Source organism: Symphalangus syndactylus, chromosome 9 (genome assembly GCF_028878055.3).
Source record: "Symphalangus syndactylus isolate Jambi chromosome 9, NHGRI_mSymSyn1-v2.1_pri, whole genome shotgun sequence".
Classification (NCBI taxonomy): domain Eukaryota; kingdom Metazoa; phylum Chordata; class Mammalia; order Primates; family Hylobatidae; genus Symphalangus; species Symphalangus syndactylus.
In genome coordinates this window covers 63,929,849-63,949,101 of record NC_072431.2, presented here as the reverse complement: position 1 = coordinate 63,949,101, position 19,253 = coordinate 63,929,849, and the positions used below count along the sequence as shown (strand labels likewise).

Below are 19,253 nucleotides of genomic sequence, written 5' to 3'. Positions count from 1 at the left end.
CACTTAAAAAGAGTCTTCTGGTGCGCTCTTCCCTGCGTGCTCCACCGAGAACCACTGCTCCTAACCAAGTGCAGAAAGGCCCCTCGTAGGTCCTCATGCGACCAGAAACAGGCGTTTCGGGTCTGACTCATACCCATGGATTGACCTCCTCGTTACCCACGTGACTAAGCACACCAGTCTTTTAGTGATGTAATTTTTTCTCATTATAGAAGTTTTGTGTTCATTGTAGAAAACCTTGAAAATGTCTACCTATAAATAGGAGTCCCCCATAACTCCATCACTTGGTAATAGGTCCATGGTTTTTAAGGTATATCTTCTTCTGTAATGGTGAAGTTCTCTACTTGTCTTAATATTAAACATTCAGTCCAGATTGCTAGTTAAAGCTTGCTTGGCATTAGTGTCTGAGATGTGAGTATCTCTTGGGTTACATTTCAAGCCTTTTAGGACTTGCCAGCAATTTCCTTTCTGGTATTTAAAAGTATCCTGTCAGATCTGGTCATTCTTTAGTGAGAAAATCAGGAGAGGTTAGAAGCTGCTGAGGGTGAGGGGTCGCTTGGCGAGACTCAGCCTGGAGCCTGGTGGCCAGAGGCACCTGCCCTTCAAGGCAGCTGTCCCTTCCAGTTACAGGCTTTTTGTCCAGGGGCTTGGCTCCTTGGCCAGCTGTGGGAGCCTTCCCTGCCTCCCCACCTCTCCAGCTTACTTCCATCCCTCCCGATTCAGTTTGAGTCCTGATGAATTTTCAGTGTTTCTGGATGTGAGTGGAGAATTCCAGCCACCAGATGTCACCTCCTCCAAACACAGACCTCTAATGAGTGTGTATTTCCCTCTCCAGCTGTTACAGGGACTATGTGGATAAAGAGAAAGAAATGTGGCACCGCATGTTTGCACCCTGTGGCGATGGTTCTACAGCAGGAGAAAGTTGAAGGTAATCAAAGGGCCGGGGTGGCACACAGGCTTCCGGATGGAGAAGCGTGCTGCTCTCCTCCATCCCCAAGTGAATGGTGGCTGTCTGCAGCTGAGGGTGGACGAGGGGTAGACAAGTTCCTTGCTGTAACGAACAACACAACGGTAGTGCAGGATGCACGTGCTGCACACCTACCTTTCCCATGAGAAGAAAGTTCGCCTAGACCTGCGGGTTAAATGTATAGGTTCAGGGGGCCTTGAGCTATTTATTTATTTATTTATTTGTTTGTTTGTTTGTTTGAGGCAGAGTCTCACTCTGTTGCCCAGGCTGGAGTGCAGTGGTGCGATCTCGGCTCACTGCAAGCTCCGCCTGCCAGGTTCAAGCGATTCTTCTGCCTCAGCCTCCTGAGTAGCCGAGATTACAACTGTGAGCCGTGGCGCTCAGCCTAAATTTATTTTTTAAAAAACCTTTTTCTTCATGTTTTATGTGAAACTCTCCTTGCAGTTGCTTGGAACATGAGACTATGAGTAGAGTCACGAATGTGATGGTTGTTAGAGCTGGGCTTTGACATGTCAAGCTTCTCTTCATCTTCTTTCTCCTGAGAACTGAAAAGCCTCCAACTTGACTGTGTCTCTAATGCATTACTAAAGCAGACAAGATCGCAGGGTAGGGATGGGCTGTGGCTCTTAAATTCTGCTTCCTATTAGAGTTAGAGATTTGAAGATCTTTATAAAGAACAGGGAGCGGAATATAGCATTCCTCCCAAGATCACACCTAGTAATTTTGCAGGCACAGGGCGGGAGTTCCCAAGCACATGAGATAACCCTCCAGTCTGGTCTACTATTTAATAAAATTAATGGAAACAAAATCACCTGCCTGAAACACCTGCTTAGCTGCACAGATAACTCTGCTGTCTCGAGAGAAGTTAAACAAGGAAAAACAAGAAAACAGCTGCTGAACGGGCTCATGGTGATAAATCTCTCCTTTGTTGCTTCCTCTATCTCCCTACAAGAGGGGCTTGAGAGGAGGCAGTGAAAAGGCCTATTCATCCCCGACATTTTCACAGCAGTCCATAAACTGCTGCTATCTGCACTTTCAGATGCTCCCATCAGCATCACAGGTAAATGTTGCCTTCGTCACTGATGCTGGCCCTGTGAACCCTGGCCTTCAGGTCTTTCAGGGGCCTTTGGAGTACATATTTGCAGGTCTTCAGAACTGAGATGTGAGCCAGAGGACTTCCCCTTGTTTGGCCACTTCTAGTATCCAGTAAAAATGAAGGGCAGTGACTGTTTGCCAAACATTTTGGACTGTGACCCCACAAATCCTGTCATGAATGAAGACCCAGGTCTGCCAGGGTCCATCCCAGACAAGGGCTTGGGCAGCCCAGCTGGGCAGCAGTTTTCCTCTCCATCATGTTTGCTTCCCAGCCTTTTCAGTCTGTACGACTGGAGGCTGCTGATCTTCAGATGCTTTCCCCCAGATTTCCAACTCCAGCATTTATCTCACCATCAGCAATGACTGTATTTGTGTTCTAAAGTAGCCACCACTGTCATATTGCCACTGCTGTTGCAGTTGTGGTAAGTTTTAGCTTTTGTGTCTTTGCTCTCCCTGCTCCCCTTTTTTTCTGTAGTATTTGTGGCCTAGTCATTTAAAAGAAGCTAAAAATCCGGTCATCTTGACAACCTAGTTGTCACTAACCAGGACAATTTTTTTTTTCTTAAAGGGTCTCCCTCTGTCACCCAGGCTGGAGTGCAGTGGCACAATCTCGGCTCACTGCAGCCTCTGCTTCCCAGATTCAAGTGATCCTCCTGCCTCAGCTTCCCGAGTAGCTGGGACTACAGGCGTGAGCCACCACGCCTGGCTAATTTTTGTATTTTTAGTAGAGACAGGGTTTCACCATATTGGTCAGGCTGGTCTCAAACTCCTGACCTCAGGTGGTCCTCCCGCCTTGGCCTCCCAAAGTGCTGGGATTACAGTCCTGAGCCACTGCACCTGGCTTAGGACAATTTTAACTTTTGTTCCTTTCATCTTAGATGTTAGATACCACTGACTTGTAAGATTACTTCTGGTGGAACGAGTGTTCTCTTAATTATTAGTTATGTGCTCTAAGCCTCTGACTATAGTAGACAGTATGCCTTTTCCATCTTTGCATTTTCTAGCTTCTGGAGCCATGCCAGGTGCACGATTGGTGCTCAGGAAATGTTGGTTGGACTAAGTATGAAATAGCCAAAGCAATAGACCAGCCTCTAATAAAACATCCTCCAGGCTGGCTCTGGGATTGGCTGTCAGACCCTTGGTATTGCCAGGGACAGAAACCCATCTTTAGCATCAGCCAGAAAAAAAAAAAAAAAAAAAAAGATTTGCAGAAGGGGTCCTGGGAGTGGCTCACAGAGTTGAGGAGGAGTTTGGCAGTCCTTGGGCAGACAGCGACCAGGCAGCTCTGAGGGCCTTAGGGACTCAGTCTCCCCTCAGCTTTGTTTTCTCCCTCCGTAGGGAGTGCCCATACATCCCTTTCTGCAGCCTCATCCCTAATGAAGTGAGAGTTCTGTACCCCAAACCTCCCTCCTGTTCCTGCCCCAAACATAACTCTCAGTTTGAAAGATCCTGGGCAGGACTCTGGCCTGGTTGGGGGTATGTAGAACCCCATGAATGGGAGTTTGTGTTTTGTCCTTCCTATCCTGACATGCTGGTATCTGAGGCCCTTGTGATCATTTTACTGTGTCTGGAAAGGAGCTGTAAAGGGAGCTCTATAGCTATTTTCAGCCATTTAAATGGTTAACATACAACAGGTGAAATTTTTTCTGTGGTTTCCAAAGGTCAGGACCAGTAAGCCGACACAATAGGAAGACAGAATCTGACCTGATAGGAGATTTACCAGTCAAATGTCCTACCATGAGTTCTCCCACCATGGAGTACACAGTGGAAGGGGCCACTTTTGACTGCTTTTGGGGAAACATCTGTCCCGGGCCACTCCACTGTGTTCCACAGGGCTGTGGGGCATCTCGGGAGCTGGTGCAGTCCCTGTTAGGGTCTATCTGAGCAGAGCTGGAGGGCCTGAGAGGTGGGTGAAGGGAGAAATTAGATCACCTTCCTGGTCCTTTTTACCATCAGGCAATTGCATACCTTCAAGGCAGAGGTAGCAGCTCCCATCCCCAAGGCACGCAGCAGAGATGAAATATGACTTCCTATACTTAGCATCAAAAAACACCACCCGAGGAAAGGAAGTAGCAGGAGAGGCCTGGTTCAAGAGCAGACAGATTTTGTTGCCTGCTGTTCCCAAACATACCAAATGCAAGGAATGGCTGCCAGAGGAAACAGTGTTCCGAACGGGGGAAAGCCATGCCTGTCCTGCCCCATGTGGCCCGCCTTCATCACTGTCTCCCGCCATCCCTGTGGGGAGCCGACTGTTGGTGGGCACTCTAGATGCTGTGTGGCATATAGAAAGAGTTCCAGTACCACTTCTGCAGCCCTGACCTGCAGGGATTGGGGGTCTAAACAGGGACAACAAGACAAGTCCATTAAATCACAGTGTTCAAGAGTGGGCTGTGGGGGAGCACCCCTGATCAGAGAGAGGCTTTGCTGAGCCAGGCCTGGGGGATGGGCCCAAGGGGCCCCAGGAGGGAGTTGTGAGAGGTCCTGATATTGTCCTTTCATTTGGGGCCTCCTTGGAATGTGGGTGGCATTCTGTAGGGCATTATAGAGGAGGAGAAGACCTGGCCAGAGCTGGGCTGCTCTGGGGCTAAAGGAGCAGCATGGGGACACATTTGAAGTGGCAGGTCCATCAGGTGGCAGGTGTCTGAGTGAGAGGTGATGGCAGCCTGGAGGTGATCCTACTGGCAAGAGCAGAAAGGTGGCAGGAGTATGTGGCCTGCCATCTGGAACCGACAGGAGGGTACTCTCTGTGAAGAATTCTCCTGACAAACCAGACCTTACCTGAGGGAGCATGACCATAGTGCCCGAGGGGCTGAAGATGCCCTAACTGAAGTTACTGATTGTGGAGGAGGGCAGCTTTAGTGACATATCAGCCATCTGCTAACAGAGGTGGGTGGGCAGGGGCCAGAACCAGGAGTCCAGGGCTGGTCCCCATGTACCAGGAGTGACTGGGAAAGCTCCATGAGGGGCGGCCGGAACTTGAGGGAGTCTTGGGTTACCTGGCAGGACCAGGGGTGCAGGGCGAGGTGACCACCCACACGGTCAGCTTACCTACGCGTGGCTTTTATTCTTTTGCTCTTGGTTTATCATAACATTTTTCTTCTAGGTTGCTTTGCTAGTATTGCCTAGCATTCATTACTTTTTTCTTAGTGTATTTTTATTAATTTTGGTCAAAATTTGTATTAATCATATTTTAAATGCCAGGTATTCTGCTACATGTTTTACATGTGTTAATATTTTTAATGTAAGATCTGCATAATGTAGATATGATCCCCATTTTACAGTTGATGAATTAGACATGAAGAAGCTATGTAATTGCCAAGGTTGCAGAGCTCCTAAGTGATAGAGCCAGAGCCAAACGCTGCATATACACAGGGAACCCGAATTGAATTTCAGTTTCTTCTGGAGAGTCTTCCACAGGGCTCAATACTATGTTTCTATTGCCATTTCTTGATTCATGTTTTGGGTATTTATCTGTTGGCTTCCTGCTATAATATAACTCTTTCTTCTCTTACATTACTACTTGTAGCTACTCTGTTAGATTATTACAACAAAAATAATTCAATACTGATGTTCTTGGCTTCGTACAGCTAAAGACAGTATTTCTTGTGCTCCACTTTTTTTTTATTTATTTTTGAGACAGAGTCTCGCTCTGTCACCCAGGCTGGGGTGCAGTGGCACGATCATAGCTCACTGCAGCCTCAACTTCCCAGGCTCTAGCGATTCTCCCTCCCCAGCCTCCTGAGCAGCTGGGACCACAGGCATGTGCCACCATGTCCAGCTAATTTTTTTATTTTTTGTTGCAACAGGGTCTCATCATGTTGCCCAGGCTGGTCTGGAACTCCTGGGCTCAAGTGATCCTCCCTCCTTGGCCTTCCAGAGTGCTGAGATTATGAGCATGAGCACAGCACCCAGCCATATCTGTTTATTCTTGATTCATCTAAAATTACACAGTAGCATGTCCAGGTACTCCCTGTTGCTCAAGTCCTTTAGATAGGTCCCTTACTTCTAGAGGCTTAAGCTTTTAAGAGCCGAGAGATTCCTCTGTACTATTTCTTTAATCACGTCTTCCTCTTTATTCCCTGTCATCTTGTTATGGGACACCTATTGGTTGGAAGTTGGACCTCCTTCAGGGATCTTCTATTCTGTCTCCTTAAAATTTTTTTCTCCCTTATGAAATGTTCTTAATTTTCCAACTCTTCCATCTTCATTTCATCAAGCAAATATTTGAATCTAAGAGCTCTTCTCAGATTTGTCTTTTTCATAATGCCACACTTTTCCCCCCTTCTCTGAAAAATCTCAGTTACATAACTAAAGAGAATAATATTAAGATTCCCCCATGTGCTCAACCTCCAGCTTTAATAATTACCAAGGTAAAGCCAAGGTTTCCTTCTAGGACTCCGCCCACATCCTCCCTGTATAGCAGGGAAGCCTATTTCCTTCTATACTCTCATTCACAACACTCAGGACTTCCAGAACATTTCACTTCTGACACCAGACATGTAGGGATTTTCTCCACACCAACCAATTCTGAAAGCAGCTCAGTGTCATCCATTTCAGCTTCATTACACTGAGAGCAGCTCGGTGTCCTACATTACAGCTCTGACACTTGACCTGCACTTAGTGCATACTCCACAGGTTAAGGGCTCAGTTCCACAAGACTGACCCCATTTCAGACTCCAGTCACAATTCCAGGTTGTCCCTGTGCTTTTTACTAACTGGTTATACATCAGAGGTTCCCATACCTGTTCCTTTGGGTTGAGTCATCTGGAATGGTGCTCAGAACTCAGAAACACCTACTTATAGTCACTAGTTTATTACAGAGGTTTTTAAAAGGATACAAATGGGCCAGACGTGGTGGCTCAGGCCTGTAATCCCAGCATTTCGGGAGGCCAAGGTGGGCAGATCACTTGAGGTCAGGAGTTAAAGACCAGCCTGGGCAACATGGTGAAACTCCTTCTCTACCAAAAATACAAAAATTACCTGGATGTGGTGGTGTGCGCCCGTGGTCCCAGCTACTTGGGAGGCTAAGGCAGGAGGATTGCTGGAGCCTGAAAAGTCAAGGCTGCAGTGAACCTAGATCGCGCCACTGCACTCCAGTCTGGGTGACGGAGTGAGACTCTGTCTCAAAAAAAAAAAAAAAAAAAAGGGTGGCCAGGTAGGGTGGCTCACGCCTGTAATCCCAGCACTTTGGGAGGCCAAGGCAGGTAGATCACCTGAGGTTGGGAGTTCGAAACCAGCCTGACCAACATGGAGAAACCCCGTCTCTACTAAAATACAAAATTAGCCAGGCGTGGTGGCACATGCTTGTAATCCCAGCTACTCGGGAGGCTGAGGCAGGAGAATCGCTTGAACCCAGGAGGTGGAGGTTGCGGTGAGCTGCACACCACTGCACTCCAGCCTGAGCAACAAGAACGAAACTCCATCTCAAAAAATAAAAAGGCCAGGCGCGGTGGCTCATGCCTGTAATCCCAGCACTTTGGGAGGCCGAGGCGGGTGGATCACGAGGTCAGAAGATCGAGACCATCCTGGCCAACATGGTGAAACCTCATCTCTACTAAAATACAAAAAAAAAAAAAAAAATCCAGGTGTGGTGGTGCACATCTGTAGTCCCAGCTACTTGGGAGGTTGAGGCAGGAGAATCTCTTGAACCCGGGAGGCAGAACTTGCAGTGAGGTCAGATCACACCACTGCACTCCAGCCTGGCAACAGAGCAAGACTCCATCTCAAAAAAAAAAAGATACTGATGAAGAGCCAGATGGGGTGGCGCACAGGGCATGGTGTGAGGGAAGGGATGCGCCAGCACCCACACGTGTTCAGCAACCCAGAAGCTCTCCAAACCCTGTTCTTTTGGGCACAATTGATTGAATGGTTGGCCATTGGTGATTGCCAATTGAAGGTTGCTTCAGCCCTTCCCTAGTCCCATGGTTGGTTCCCTGGCAACTAGCCCCCATTCTGAGGCTGTCCAAGAATCCCCAGCCACCAGTCATGTCATTAGCATACAAAGAAACACCCATCGGCTGGGCGCGGTGGCTCAAGCCTGTAATCCCAGCACTTTGGGAGGCCGAGGCGGGCGGATCACGAGGTCAGGAGATCGAGACCATCCTGGCTAACACGGTGAAACCCTGTCTCTACTAAAAATACAAAAAAAATTAGCCGGGCGTGTTGGCGGGCGCCTGTAGTCCCAGCTCCTCGGGAGGCTGAGGCAGGAGAATGGCCTGAACCCGGGAGGCGGAGCTTGCAGTGAGCCGAGATCGCGCCACTGCACTCCAGCCTGGGTGACACAGCAAGACTCCGTCTCAAAAAAAAAAAAAAAAGAAACACCCATCATTCAGAGATTCTGGGGGTTTTAGGAACTGTGTGCCAGGAAATGGATAGAGACCAAATATATATTTCTGACTATGTCACAGTCCACCCCCTGCTCTCCGGCCACAGACCCCTTAACGGCAAAACGATGTGTAGCTTAAGAGGTACTGGCATATTACTAGAATCCCATGTAGCCATGAATAAAGAGTCCAGTCCATCGTCGTGTGGGCCCAGAGTGGAAGTGTCATCCCCTGTCTGTAGTGCTTTATCATGTCTGTAAACCCACTTAACTTTCCCAACATTCTTATAAGGAAGAAATGATCGTTTCTGCCTCAGATTGGGGAAGGAGTAAAGCTTAGAGAATCAGGACCCTTTCTCTGAGAAGGCCTCTGTGAGCGTTTTCATTGGATTTAAAATGTTAAGCCCCAGATGATGCCTGAAGCCTTAAACATATTCAGCTGCTGTATTCAGGTGGCGCGTGACCCCAGAGCGGCCATGCACTTTTATCCTTCTCTCAGATGTTGAGGAAATTCCCCCCCTCCTTTGCTTTTTCCATTGAAGGGAAGCTGAAGCCTTTGGGCTGTAGAGGATTGAGCCCTGCTACTTGGCCAGCCTTGGGGAAAGAGGATCTTAACAGACTAAAAACAATGTTTTCTGGAAAGTCAGGAGGCCCCAGTGGAAGTAAAGGCGAGGTTGTGGAGAGTACACTCTGGTTGGTTGAGATTCTGGGGTTTGGTTCTGGCTCAGAGCTGGCCCGAAGTGAGCCCTGGAGCAGTGGGCCCTCAGCCCAGTGCCAACGCCGAGGCCACGGGAGGCCTCTGGGGCCAGGGGTTCCCTGGTTCCAAAATAGCCTTCCTGTGACCCGGCTGTCCTGCTCAGTTGCCAGGAAACCCCAGGAGCAGATGATCATCTCTCTCGGTATGTGACTGGATCTAGGCAGGGAATCTGTTTGATCCCCTTCTTCCCAAAGAGATTAAGAAATATCTAGTATTGAGTCTCTCAAAGTTACTTCGTGCATCCAGTGAGACGCTTCTGAGTCCTGAATAAAGACTTGTTTAAATATATTTTTGTAATTAATTTTTCTTTTGCCTTTTTTTTTTTTTTAGACGGAGTCTCGCTCTGTCACCCAGGCTGGAGTACAGTGGTGTGATCTCAGCTCACTGCAACCTTCGCCACAGACATGCACTCCCAGCTAAATTTTGTAGTTTTGGTAGAGATGGGGTTTCACTATGTTGGCCAGGCTGGTCGCGAACTCCTAACCTCAGGTGATTCATCCGCTTCAGCCTCCCAAAGTGCTGGGATTACAGGAGTGAGCCACCACACCTGGCGATTTTTGTAATTAATTTTTCTGACTTTCCTTCCCTATGCCTCTACTTTTTTTTTTTTTTTTCCCTCCTCTAAATGGTGTTGCATCTTCTGCTGGGCATCTGGGCCAGGAAGGCATTCTCTTATTGTCAGATGAAGGCCATGCAATGTTCCAGGCAAACTGTGAACTGGGCTCTTGATCTTCTGTGTATCTGTGAAATGCCTTTTCTCCCAGCTCTGGAGGTGTCCCTGAAGTCATCCCTTTGTTGTGTGGCTATAAATACCTCGACTTTGGTGGCTGCCTTTTCATCATACCCCTTCCTGGGAAGGCATTTCCTCTGGAAGGGTTGCTTTGGCCCTTCATTCCCTCTCCACATCCTCTCTTGGCAGCTGTAATAGGCCCAACCCTGCTTCCTGCTAAGATTTACTCTTGTGGATTCTGTGTTCTTTGCGGCTGAGGTATGAATGACAGCTACTAAGTTCAATTCCTGGAGATAACTGGATTCCTTTTTGCTGATCATCCACAATCATGGAAGTGCCCTTTATGATTCATGATGGGGTTGAAAGACAGAACATTTGGATCCTCAGTTTCATCTCTTGCTATGACATTAGCCAAGTCATTTCACCTATCTGGGCCTTGGTTGCATTGTCTACAGGGTGAAGCTAAATCACTTTTTTTATTTTAAGAGAGAAACAAGGTCTCCTATATTACTCAGGCTAGAGTGCAGTGGTGCGATTATAGCTCACTGCAGCCTCCTGGGCTCAGGCAGTCCTCCTGCCTCAGCTTCTCGAGTAGCTGGGACTACAAGTGTGTGCCAGCATGCCCTGCTGATTTTTTTTATTTTGTAAGATAGGGTCTCATTATGTTTCCTAGGCTGATCTCGATCTGGCCTCAAGTGATCCTCCTGCGTCGGCCTCCCAGAGTGCTGGGATTATAGGCATGAGCCACCGTGCCCAGCCATGGAGCAGTCACATTTTTAAGATCACTGTGGAGTTGTTTATGCTTCATGAAGACCGTCAGATATTGGCTTAGTCTGTTTTTAATTTCTTGGGTTAATTAGATGCATAAGCCCTGCCTCCAAGCATACATAATCCCAAACACCAACCTGGATAATTAAGTGTGCAGACAGTGAGTGAAAGAAGTGAGCCTAAGCAGTAAGGAATTGACATCAAGCCAGTGCATTGTACCTTCTAGGGAGAGTATGAGTCCCCGCCAGCTTTGCTGGCTGACCCCCGTTCTGCGGGTGCTGATCCTGTTCTCAAGACCTTTGGTTGTAGCTGTTATTGACTGTCATACTTTTGATGCTCCCCTATGCTCCCGAGCAGCCACCGACCCAGGGTGAAGCTGAGATGAACTGGGGTGAGCCTCAGAGGTTCAAGAATCCAGAGAAGGGTTTTCAAATCTAATAGATAAAAGAAGTGAAGAGCTATGAGCAAAAGTTCTCTCTAGCTCAGAGGTTGCTCAGACATTCACAAGGTGAGAAGGATGTGGTCTGCCATCACTGTGAGTGCACCCACAGCAGTCATTGTCAGCATCAGTCCAAACAGAAAAGGCAGCAAGAGGCAGACAGAGGGGCATCCCCAGGATGTTTGGCATCCTGAGGTCATACAGCTTCATTTTTTTGGTGAGCTGAATATCATGGCCATGAATGTGAGCAAATCTGCACTAACTTCCTTTTGCTTCTCCAAGAAATGGCCTAGAGAGGCTGCCTGCATTTCTTGGCTAGTGGCCCCTTCCTCTGTCTTCGAAGACAGCAGCATGATATCTTCTAATATTTCTCTCTCTGTCCCTCCCTGTCTCTCCCTCTCTCACCCTCTCTGTGAATCTCTCATTCTCTCAGCCCCTCTCTCCCCTCTGCTTCTGTCATTTTGTCTCCTTCTCTTTTTCTGACCCTCCTGCCTCCCTCTTAGGAGGATCTGATTACATTGGGCTGACCAAGATAATCGCCCAGCTCAAGATCCTTCATTTAACCACAGAATCCCTTCTGCCATGTATGGTAATGTATTCGTGGGTTCCAGGAATTGGAACAAGGACATCTTGGGGGGCATTTTCCCGTCTCTCATACCCTCTTACAGATCAGCATCTGCGAGGGACTACATATCCTGCCAATGCAGAGATAACTCAGCACTCTGCATCCTCAGCATTCTCGACTTAATCCTTTCCATCCCAGATGAGACCATCCTGACAGCCTTCTTTCAGAGCATCTCCTTTCTCATGCTCCCTTCTGGTGGCTGGGGCCTGATGGACATAGCTCACCTCATCTTTCTGCTGTTTGTTTACTGCATTTGAGGGTTGCTGTACTGTTTACATTGTTAACAAATGCTAGGTTTGCTACAACCCTGCATCAAGCAAGTCCATTGGTGCCATTTTTCCAACAGCATGTGCTGAATTTATTTCTCTGATTTACATTTTGGTAATTATCACAGTATTTCTTTTTTCTTCTTTTATTTGAGACAAAGTCTTGCTCTATTGCCCAGGCTGGAGCGCAGTGGCACGACCTCAGCTCACTGCAACCTCTGCTTCCCAGGTTCAAGCAATTCTCCTGTCTCAGCCTCCCCAGTAGCTGGGGTTACAGGCGTGCGCCACCACGCCCGGCTTATTTTTGTTATTTTTAGTAGAGACGAGGTTTTACCATGTAGGCCAGGCTGGTCTCAGACTCCTGGCCTAAAGTGATCCTCCTGCCTTGGCCTCCCTAAACCTTGTTTTTAAACAAGCGTGGCAGTTTTGGTGGCACTTTGACCCTTCTTTGACCATGTATCACAGCACAGTGGCAGCTGGTGGTGGTGAGCTGCAGTTGTTGGAGGAAGTGCAGCAGAGCCACGCTGTGAGGCCTGGCCCACCCCCAAAACTGGAAGGTACCTGCAGGCGCTCTCATTCCATGTTAGCCTGGAAAGGGTGGGCTACAGACCACTCAGCTCCATGCACATTCTCATGGGACTAGGTGGCCAGCTGTGACAGTGGGGAAGTAATCGCACTCCCTGCAGAGAGATGTGGCCAAGGGAGGAGCAGAGAGCTGGCCTGGAGGAGCACGAGGGCGGCTGTGGGAAGTGCAGCAGTCAGCATGGAGTGGCCACCAGAGAGCCAGGGCCACAGTATGGGTGGGGAGAAGCAGGTCAGGGAGGCCCCGTAGCGAGGGTCGGCTCTGAGCAGCCGCCTGGCAGGAGTGGAAGGGGCAGGTGGAGGACTCAGCAGACCGGAGGACTGCTGCCTTGCAGGCTGGCCAGAGTGTCACAGCAGAGACCCAAGGGGTGAGGACTCCTCAAAAAACTTTTCCCCTCAGTTGATATTTTTGGAGATATCCAGATTAGGTTCTTAAGATTGGCTGAGTAATGGATTTTGGGAAGGGGAACCAGTTGAATGGTTTCAGGAAGGTTTTTCAATCTCCATGTTTACTATGCACAGCCTTGGTTCATCTGCTGGGATTTTGAAGAGGCAGCCATAACTTTGTTCAGTGTTTTTGAAGGGCTGAGTGACCATGCAGGGTTCCAGGGTCTTCTCACCGGATGATGTTCATGGCTGAGTTTACTCTAGTTCCCCGTCACAGGGTACAGGAAAGTGCTTGAGGCCGGGGCTGCGAGGCAGGGCTGGCACACAACACCCACTGCCACCGTGGGAACAGCACCTGCTGAGCCTTGATCCTCAGCTCTTTGTCCTCAGATTTCCGACAGAAACATCCTGGGCTCTGCAGCCTCCAGCCCGTGGCTCCATGATTATATCACTCCTCTGTCTTCTCTGTTACATTTCACACCCTTCTTTGATTACTGCTCATTATGTTGTGCGATTATGGTGGACACCACTGGCATTGCTGCTTGGGTTTCTAGTTCACGGTTCCTGTGCCTTTTCCCGAGGCCTGGGGCCCGCCCGCCTGGAAGCAGCCTGGTTTGTAGGAATGGATTCAGCTGGAGTCGGCTGTGGACCTTTGTCTGTGTTCCCTGCCTCAGCCTGACTGCTGTTGTCTTTGTTGATCTCTGGGCTTATTTCTCCTTGAGCCACAGATACAGCTTTTTTCTGACTTTGCACCTCTGTGTGCTACATGTATTGGGTTTTCAAAATGAAATGTGAGCTGAGCTTTCCTGTGTTGGCACATTCTCGTTTATGCTAAAGTGTTACTTTTTATTGGCTCCGATTTGAAAATTCAACTACCTGAACCTTGTGGGATCCCTTCGTCTGAAGGGAGCTTGAAGTTTATCTCCACCCATCTGCATTCATGCATGGAGAATATTGACTTTAGGGTTTATTCCTAAAGTCATTTCATGGGACACACCCTAGACTGAAACTTTCTTTTTTCACTTGATTATTATTAAACTTGTCATTATGGACATTTTCAAACGTCTCCAAAGATTAAAAAAAAAAAAATGATAACATGATCGCTACCCATGTATCATTACCCAGGCTTGACAATGAACATCTTTCTGCTGTTCCTGTACCCACCTTCCGATTTTTTGGTAGTACTTAATTTTGAATTATAAAAATGCCACATGCCAGCTGGGCGCGGTGGCTCACACCTGTAATCCCAGTACTTTGGGAGGCCGAGGCAGGCAGATCACGAGGTCAGGAGATCGAGACCATCCTGGCTAACACAGTGAAACTCCGTCTCTACTAAAAATACAAAACATTAGCCAAGCGTGGTGGCAGGCGCCTGTGGTCCCAGCTTCTCGGGAGGCTGAGGCAAGGAAGTGGCTTGAACCCAGGAGGCAGAGCTTCCAGTAAGCGGAGATCGCACCACTGTACTCCAGCCTGGGCAACAGAGCGAGACTGTGTCTCAAAAAAAAAAAAAAAGAAAATGTGAGTGTATATGTAACTTGTCCACAAAAAGAATTATACATTTTGTACTAGAATATATTTTTATTACATTTTGAGTGTTTTCTAAGTTAACACAAAGAGAACTACCTCATTTTTATGAAGTGGCTGGATAGCATTCCATCCTGTCAGGATATGGAAATAGTTTTAACAGTGATTAGTAGGCAGGTAGGTAGATAGAGATTAGATAGACAGACAGAACGGTCATGGAGTTATCCTCACGCCTGACTTTTCTGTGACAGTCAAAGTCCTATCACTGGTTGTGATGGGTGTATCTTTGCCTGAACTAGGTCGTGCTAAACTGACCTCTCCAGTGGCTGTACCAGTTTGCCCTTGGTAGTGTCTGAGAGGTTCCATTCCATCACTTTGCCATCATTTGGATTGCTAGACTTTTTAATATTTGCCAGGTTGGTGTATCTCAAATAGGATCTCATTACTAGCATTAGCAGTTCCCTGACCAGGTCTCTGTTCACATGTTTCCAGACTGCGGTGGCCTTCCTGTAAATTGCCTAATTGTTTCTCTGTAACCAAACACCTTTCTGATGTTTTTTAGTTATTTTTGATAACTCTGTCATTAGTTCTGTGAGTTCTATCAGCAGCTTCACTGCATGCACCAGGCATGTGATACCATATGCAGGTAATGGTCATTTTGTCTTCTCCTCTTGTATCTTTTTTGTTTCCCCTCGCAAGACAGAGTTTCACTCTTGTCACCCAGGCTGGAGTGCAATGGCACGATCTCGGCTCACTGCAACCTCTGCCTCCTGGGTTCAAGAAATTCTCCTGCCTCAGCCTCCCGAGTAGCTGGGATTACAGGTGCCTGCCACCATGCCCAGCTAATTTTTGTATTTTTAGTAGAAATGAGGTTTCACCATGTTGGCCAGGTTGGTTTTGAACTCCTGACCTCAGGTGATCCCCCCAGCTTGGCCTCCCAAAGTGCTGGGATTACAGGTGTGAGCCACTGTGCCTGGCCGTCCTCTCATGTCTTATTCAGAGCCTGATGGTGGGGTGCCTGCTTCCAGAACAGCTAGTAGCAATGGGTGTGCCTCATGACTGTAATGGAGCTGCTGCTCGCTCCACCATTAAACACCATGCTGGCTTTGGCTGAGCCGTATTTTTTTCTTATCATATTACGGAAATGTTTGTTTGGTTTTTTTTTGTTTGGTTTGGTTTTTTTTGTTTGTTTGTTTTTGAGACGGAGTCTCACTCTGTCACTCAGGCAGGAGTGCAGTGGCGCGATCTCGGCTCACTGCAACCTCTGCCTCCCGGGTATAAGCAATTCTCCCTGCCTTAGCCTCCCAAGTAGCTGGGATTACAGGCACCCACCACCACGCCTGGCTAATTTTTGTATTTTTAGTAGAGATGGGGTTTAATCATGTTGGCCAGGCTGGTCTCGAACTACTGATGTCAAGCGATCTGCCCGCCTCGGCCACCCAAACTGCTGGGATTACAGGTGTGAGCCAATGCACCTGGCCACCACCTCAGTCGTTAGTTACTTCTGTCCCGTTGCCTATGGTTCTGGAAGTCTGACTGGAAAGGGGTCTGTTCCTGACACCCCACCTCCTCTTGCCTCTCTCAGGTGCTGGCTCCTTTGGTTATATTGGGGTAGGGAGGAAAGAGAAGGGAAAGGGTAGCTCACACCTGTAATCCCAGCACTTTGAGAGGCCGAGGCAGGCAGATCACTTGAGGTCAGGAGTTCGAGACCAGCCTGGCCAACATGGCAAAATCCTGTCTCTACTAAAAATGCAAAAAAAAAAAGCAGTCAGGCGTGGTGGTGCATGCCTGTAATCCCAGCTACTCAGGAGGCTGAGGCAGGAGAATCGCTTGAACCCGGGAGGCAGAGGTTGCAGTGAGCAGAGCCTGTGCTACTGCACTCCAGCTGGGTGACAGAGTAAGGCTCTGTCTCAAAAAAAAAAAAAAAAACAGTTTCCCAGAGCCCATCTAGTAGGGCCACACGGTGATGGCATCTGTCTCTTGGCTTCTGTCTGGTCACTGGCCATGCCCTTCCCTGACCTCAGCCGCTAGCCCTCAGCACACATGACTGTGGCTTCGTGTGGCAGCTGCTGAGTCCTGAGATGTTTTTAATGGCTGTTTGATTCCCAGGTTCTTCACCTACCAACGAGGGGAAACAGCTGTGGTTCTCCATCGTTGGAGGAGTGGAAGAGAGCTCCCCAGCGCAGCCGTGGCAGCCACCTTCCAGGAGCAGGGGCTGGAATGTCCCGCGGCCGCATCTCTGACGGACGCAGCTGAAACGTGTTTTCACAGGTGCTGTTTTCTGTTTTCCGTGTTCGTAACAGAAGGGAGGGGAAAGCACAGCTACTGACAAGTAGAACACTGCTACTTTTTTAAAGGCAGTTTCTTGTTTTTTTAGACGGAATTAGTTCTTGGCTTCCCTCCCAGTCCCAGCCCTGCTTCCGGCTGCGAATGTCCCTGAGTCAACACCATTAGAGATTGCTTTGTGTATTTTGTAGGGTTCTCTGTTTTGAAGAGAGAATTATGTTACAAATGTTTTTGTTGTAAATAAATAAAACACTTCCTTGTCCTTGCAAGATCCAGTATAAGTGAATTGTGTGGACTCAGCTAAGCCTCCAGAGTCCCCAGGCGGGCAGAGGGAGGCCATTTGCCAGTGGGGCTGGGGCTCAAGCTCTGGAACCAGCAGTTCTGATTCGCCTGATAATGAAACGCTGCACACCAGGCTTGGGGTTCGCTAAGCCCGCTCCCAGTGTGGGGAGCTGATGCCAGCAGCTTAACGGAAAATTGAAGCCACTTCACCCTCCTGTACCCCAACACCCCGGGCCACCTGCCACACACAGCCCTGAGACCACCTCACCCTCCCATACCCCGACATCCCGGGCTCCCTGCCCCACACAGGCTTCTCTGAGCCTTTCCCAGGGTCCCACACTCCCTCGTGGGGCTGAGGCAGGAGGCTCCCTTCCCCTGTTCTGCCCCACCTCTCAGCCTCTGCGAGTACCCACAGCTGTGCCTCCAGGTCTCCCCCACAGTGCCCGCACTGCCCCTGAAGCCTTTCCCAGCCCCATGTCCCCTCTCATTATCCTCCCTGACCTTGGTCACCCTACCGGGCCCTCCTTCCTCAAGGGTGCCATCTACACTGGCTTCTCCACTCTCAGCTAGTGACTCCTTGCCCCGCTGCCGTCCCATCTCTCTGCTGACTTGCCCGGGCCATCGGATCCAGCAGGCACTTCTTTGTCCCTATCGGACCTGACTTTACTACTCTGAAACTTCCTCTTCCCCAAGACACTGTCTGTCTTCCTTGAATTTCCAAGCTTCCAACTCTGGGATTTCCTGGCTCCTCTTTTGGGAAGGCTGCCCATTGGTTGCACTCTCTTCACTGCCTGCCTCCCACCACCCCAAAAACACTTCAGAGCATTTCAGATGTAACACAGCAGCGAAGGGCTGGGAAAGGGACCCACCCAGGCCATGGGTCGTTCTCCAGGGCTGGGTGTGCTGCCTGGCCTAGGAGGCCCCTGGCCTGTGCCCCCACCTTCCAGGGCCTCACCTTCTGACAGAATCGGCTTAGAGAGCAGAAACCAAGTCCTGGGGGAGCAGTGCTCCCTTCAACCCACGTTGCTGGAGTGGTGGCTCCAGAAGAGTGGCTTTCTCAGAGGTCATGAGGAATTTGGAGATGTTTCCCACATCTACACCTCCAGGCGTCATGACCATGGTCTGGCTTCATCTGGCATGAGATGTCCCTTAGTCCCTCCCGATTCAGGAAGGCCCAGACCCCACACCATACTCTGCCCAGCCTGCTGCTGAGCCCTGATCAGCCACCAGCACTGTCACCTGCCCAGCTGTCTCTTTTCAGCCTTCTCTAACATGCCCATACAGCCAGAACAGTCTTTTTAAAAGTTTGTCAACCCTGTCAAAAAGTGGGCGAAGGATATGAACAGACACTTCTCAAAAGAAGACATTTATGCAGCCAACAGACACATGAAAAAATGCTCGTCATCACTGGCCATCAGAGAAATAAAAATCAAAACCACAATGAGATACCATCTCATACCAGTTAGAATGGTGATCATTAAAGTCAGGAAACAACAGGTGCTGGAGAGGATGTGGAGAAATAGGAACACTTTTACACTGTTGGTGGGACTGTAAACTAGTTCAACCATTGTGGAAGACAGTGTGGCGATTCCTCAAGGATCTAAAATTATAAATACCATTTGATCCAGCCATCCCATTACTGGGTATATACCCAAAGGACTATAAATCATGCTGCTATAAAGGCACATGCACACATATGTTTATTATGGCACTATTCACAATAGCAAAAACTTGGAACCAACCCAAATGTCTATCAATGATAGACTGGATGAAGAAAATGTGGCACATATACACCATGGAATACTATGCAGCCATAAAAAAGGATGAGTTCATGTCCTTTGTAGGGACATGGATGAAGCTGGAAACCATCATTCTCAGCAAACTATCGCAAGAACAAAAAACCAAACACTGCATGTTCTCACTCATAGGTGGGAATTGAACAATGAGAACTCATGGACACAGGGAAGGGAATATCACACACCGGGGCCTGTTGTGGGGTAGGGGGAGGGGGAGGGAAAGCATTAGGAGATACACCTAATGTAAATGATGAGTTAATGGGTGCAGCACACCAACATGGCACATGTATACATATGTAACAAACCTGCACATTGTGCACATGTACCCTAGAACTTAAAAAAAAGGAAAAAAAAAACAAAAAACATCACAATTGTAAATAAGGACCAAAAAAAAAAAGAGTTTGTTTGTTTTTGATGGAGTCTCACTCTG

General features: G+C 48.5%; 2 protein-coding genes across 6 annotated transcripts in view; one reads left to right on the top strand and one right to left on the bottom strand.

Annotated features, from left to right (window-relative positions):
* FKBP6 (FKBP prolyl isomerase family member 6 (inactive)) overlaps positions 1 to 17,014 on the top strand; it is a 31,347-nt gene extending 14,333 nt beyond the window's left edge. For 4 of the 5 annotated variants that reach the window (XM_055292908.1, XM_055292906.1, XM_055292907.1 and 1 more), the window contains 2 exons: positions 833 to 925; positions 16,569 to 17,014. In XM_055292908.1, the coding sequence (XP_055148883.1) occupies positions 833 to 923 (91 nt within the window). In that variant the 3' untranslated portion in view covers positions 924 to 925; positions 16,569 to 17,014. Of the gene's footprint in view, positions 1 to 832; positions 926 to 16,568 lie in introns of those variants that run through there. The other variant, XR_008660088.2, reaches the window with a different exon arrangement.
* Positions 1 to 19,253, bottom strand: part of TRIM50 (tripartite motif containing 50) — a 61,901-nt gene that overhangs the window by 29,895 nt on the left and 12,753 nt on the right. The window lies entirely within an intron of this gene.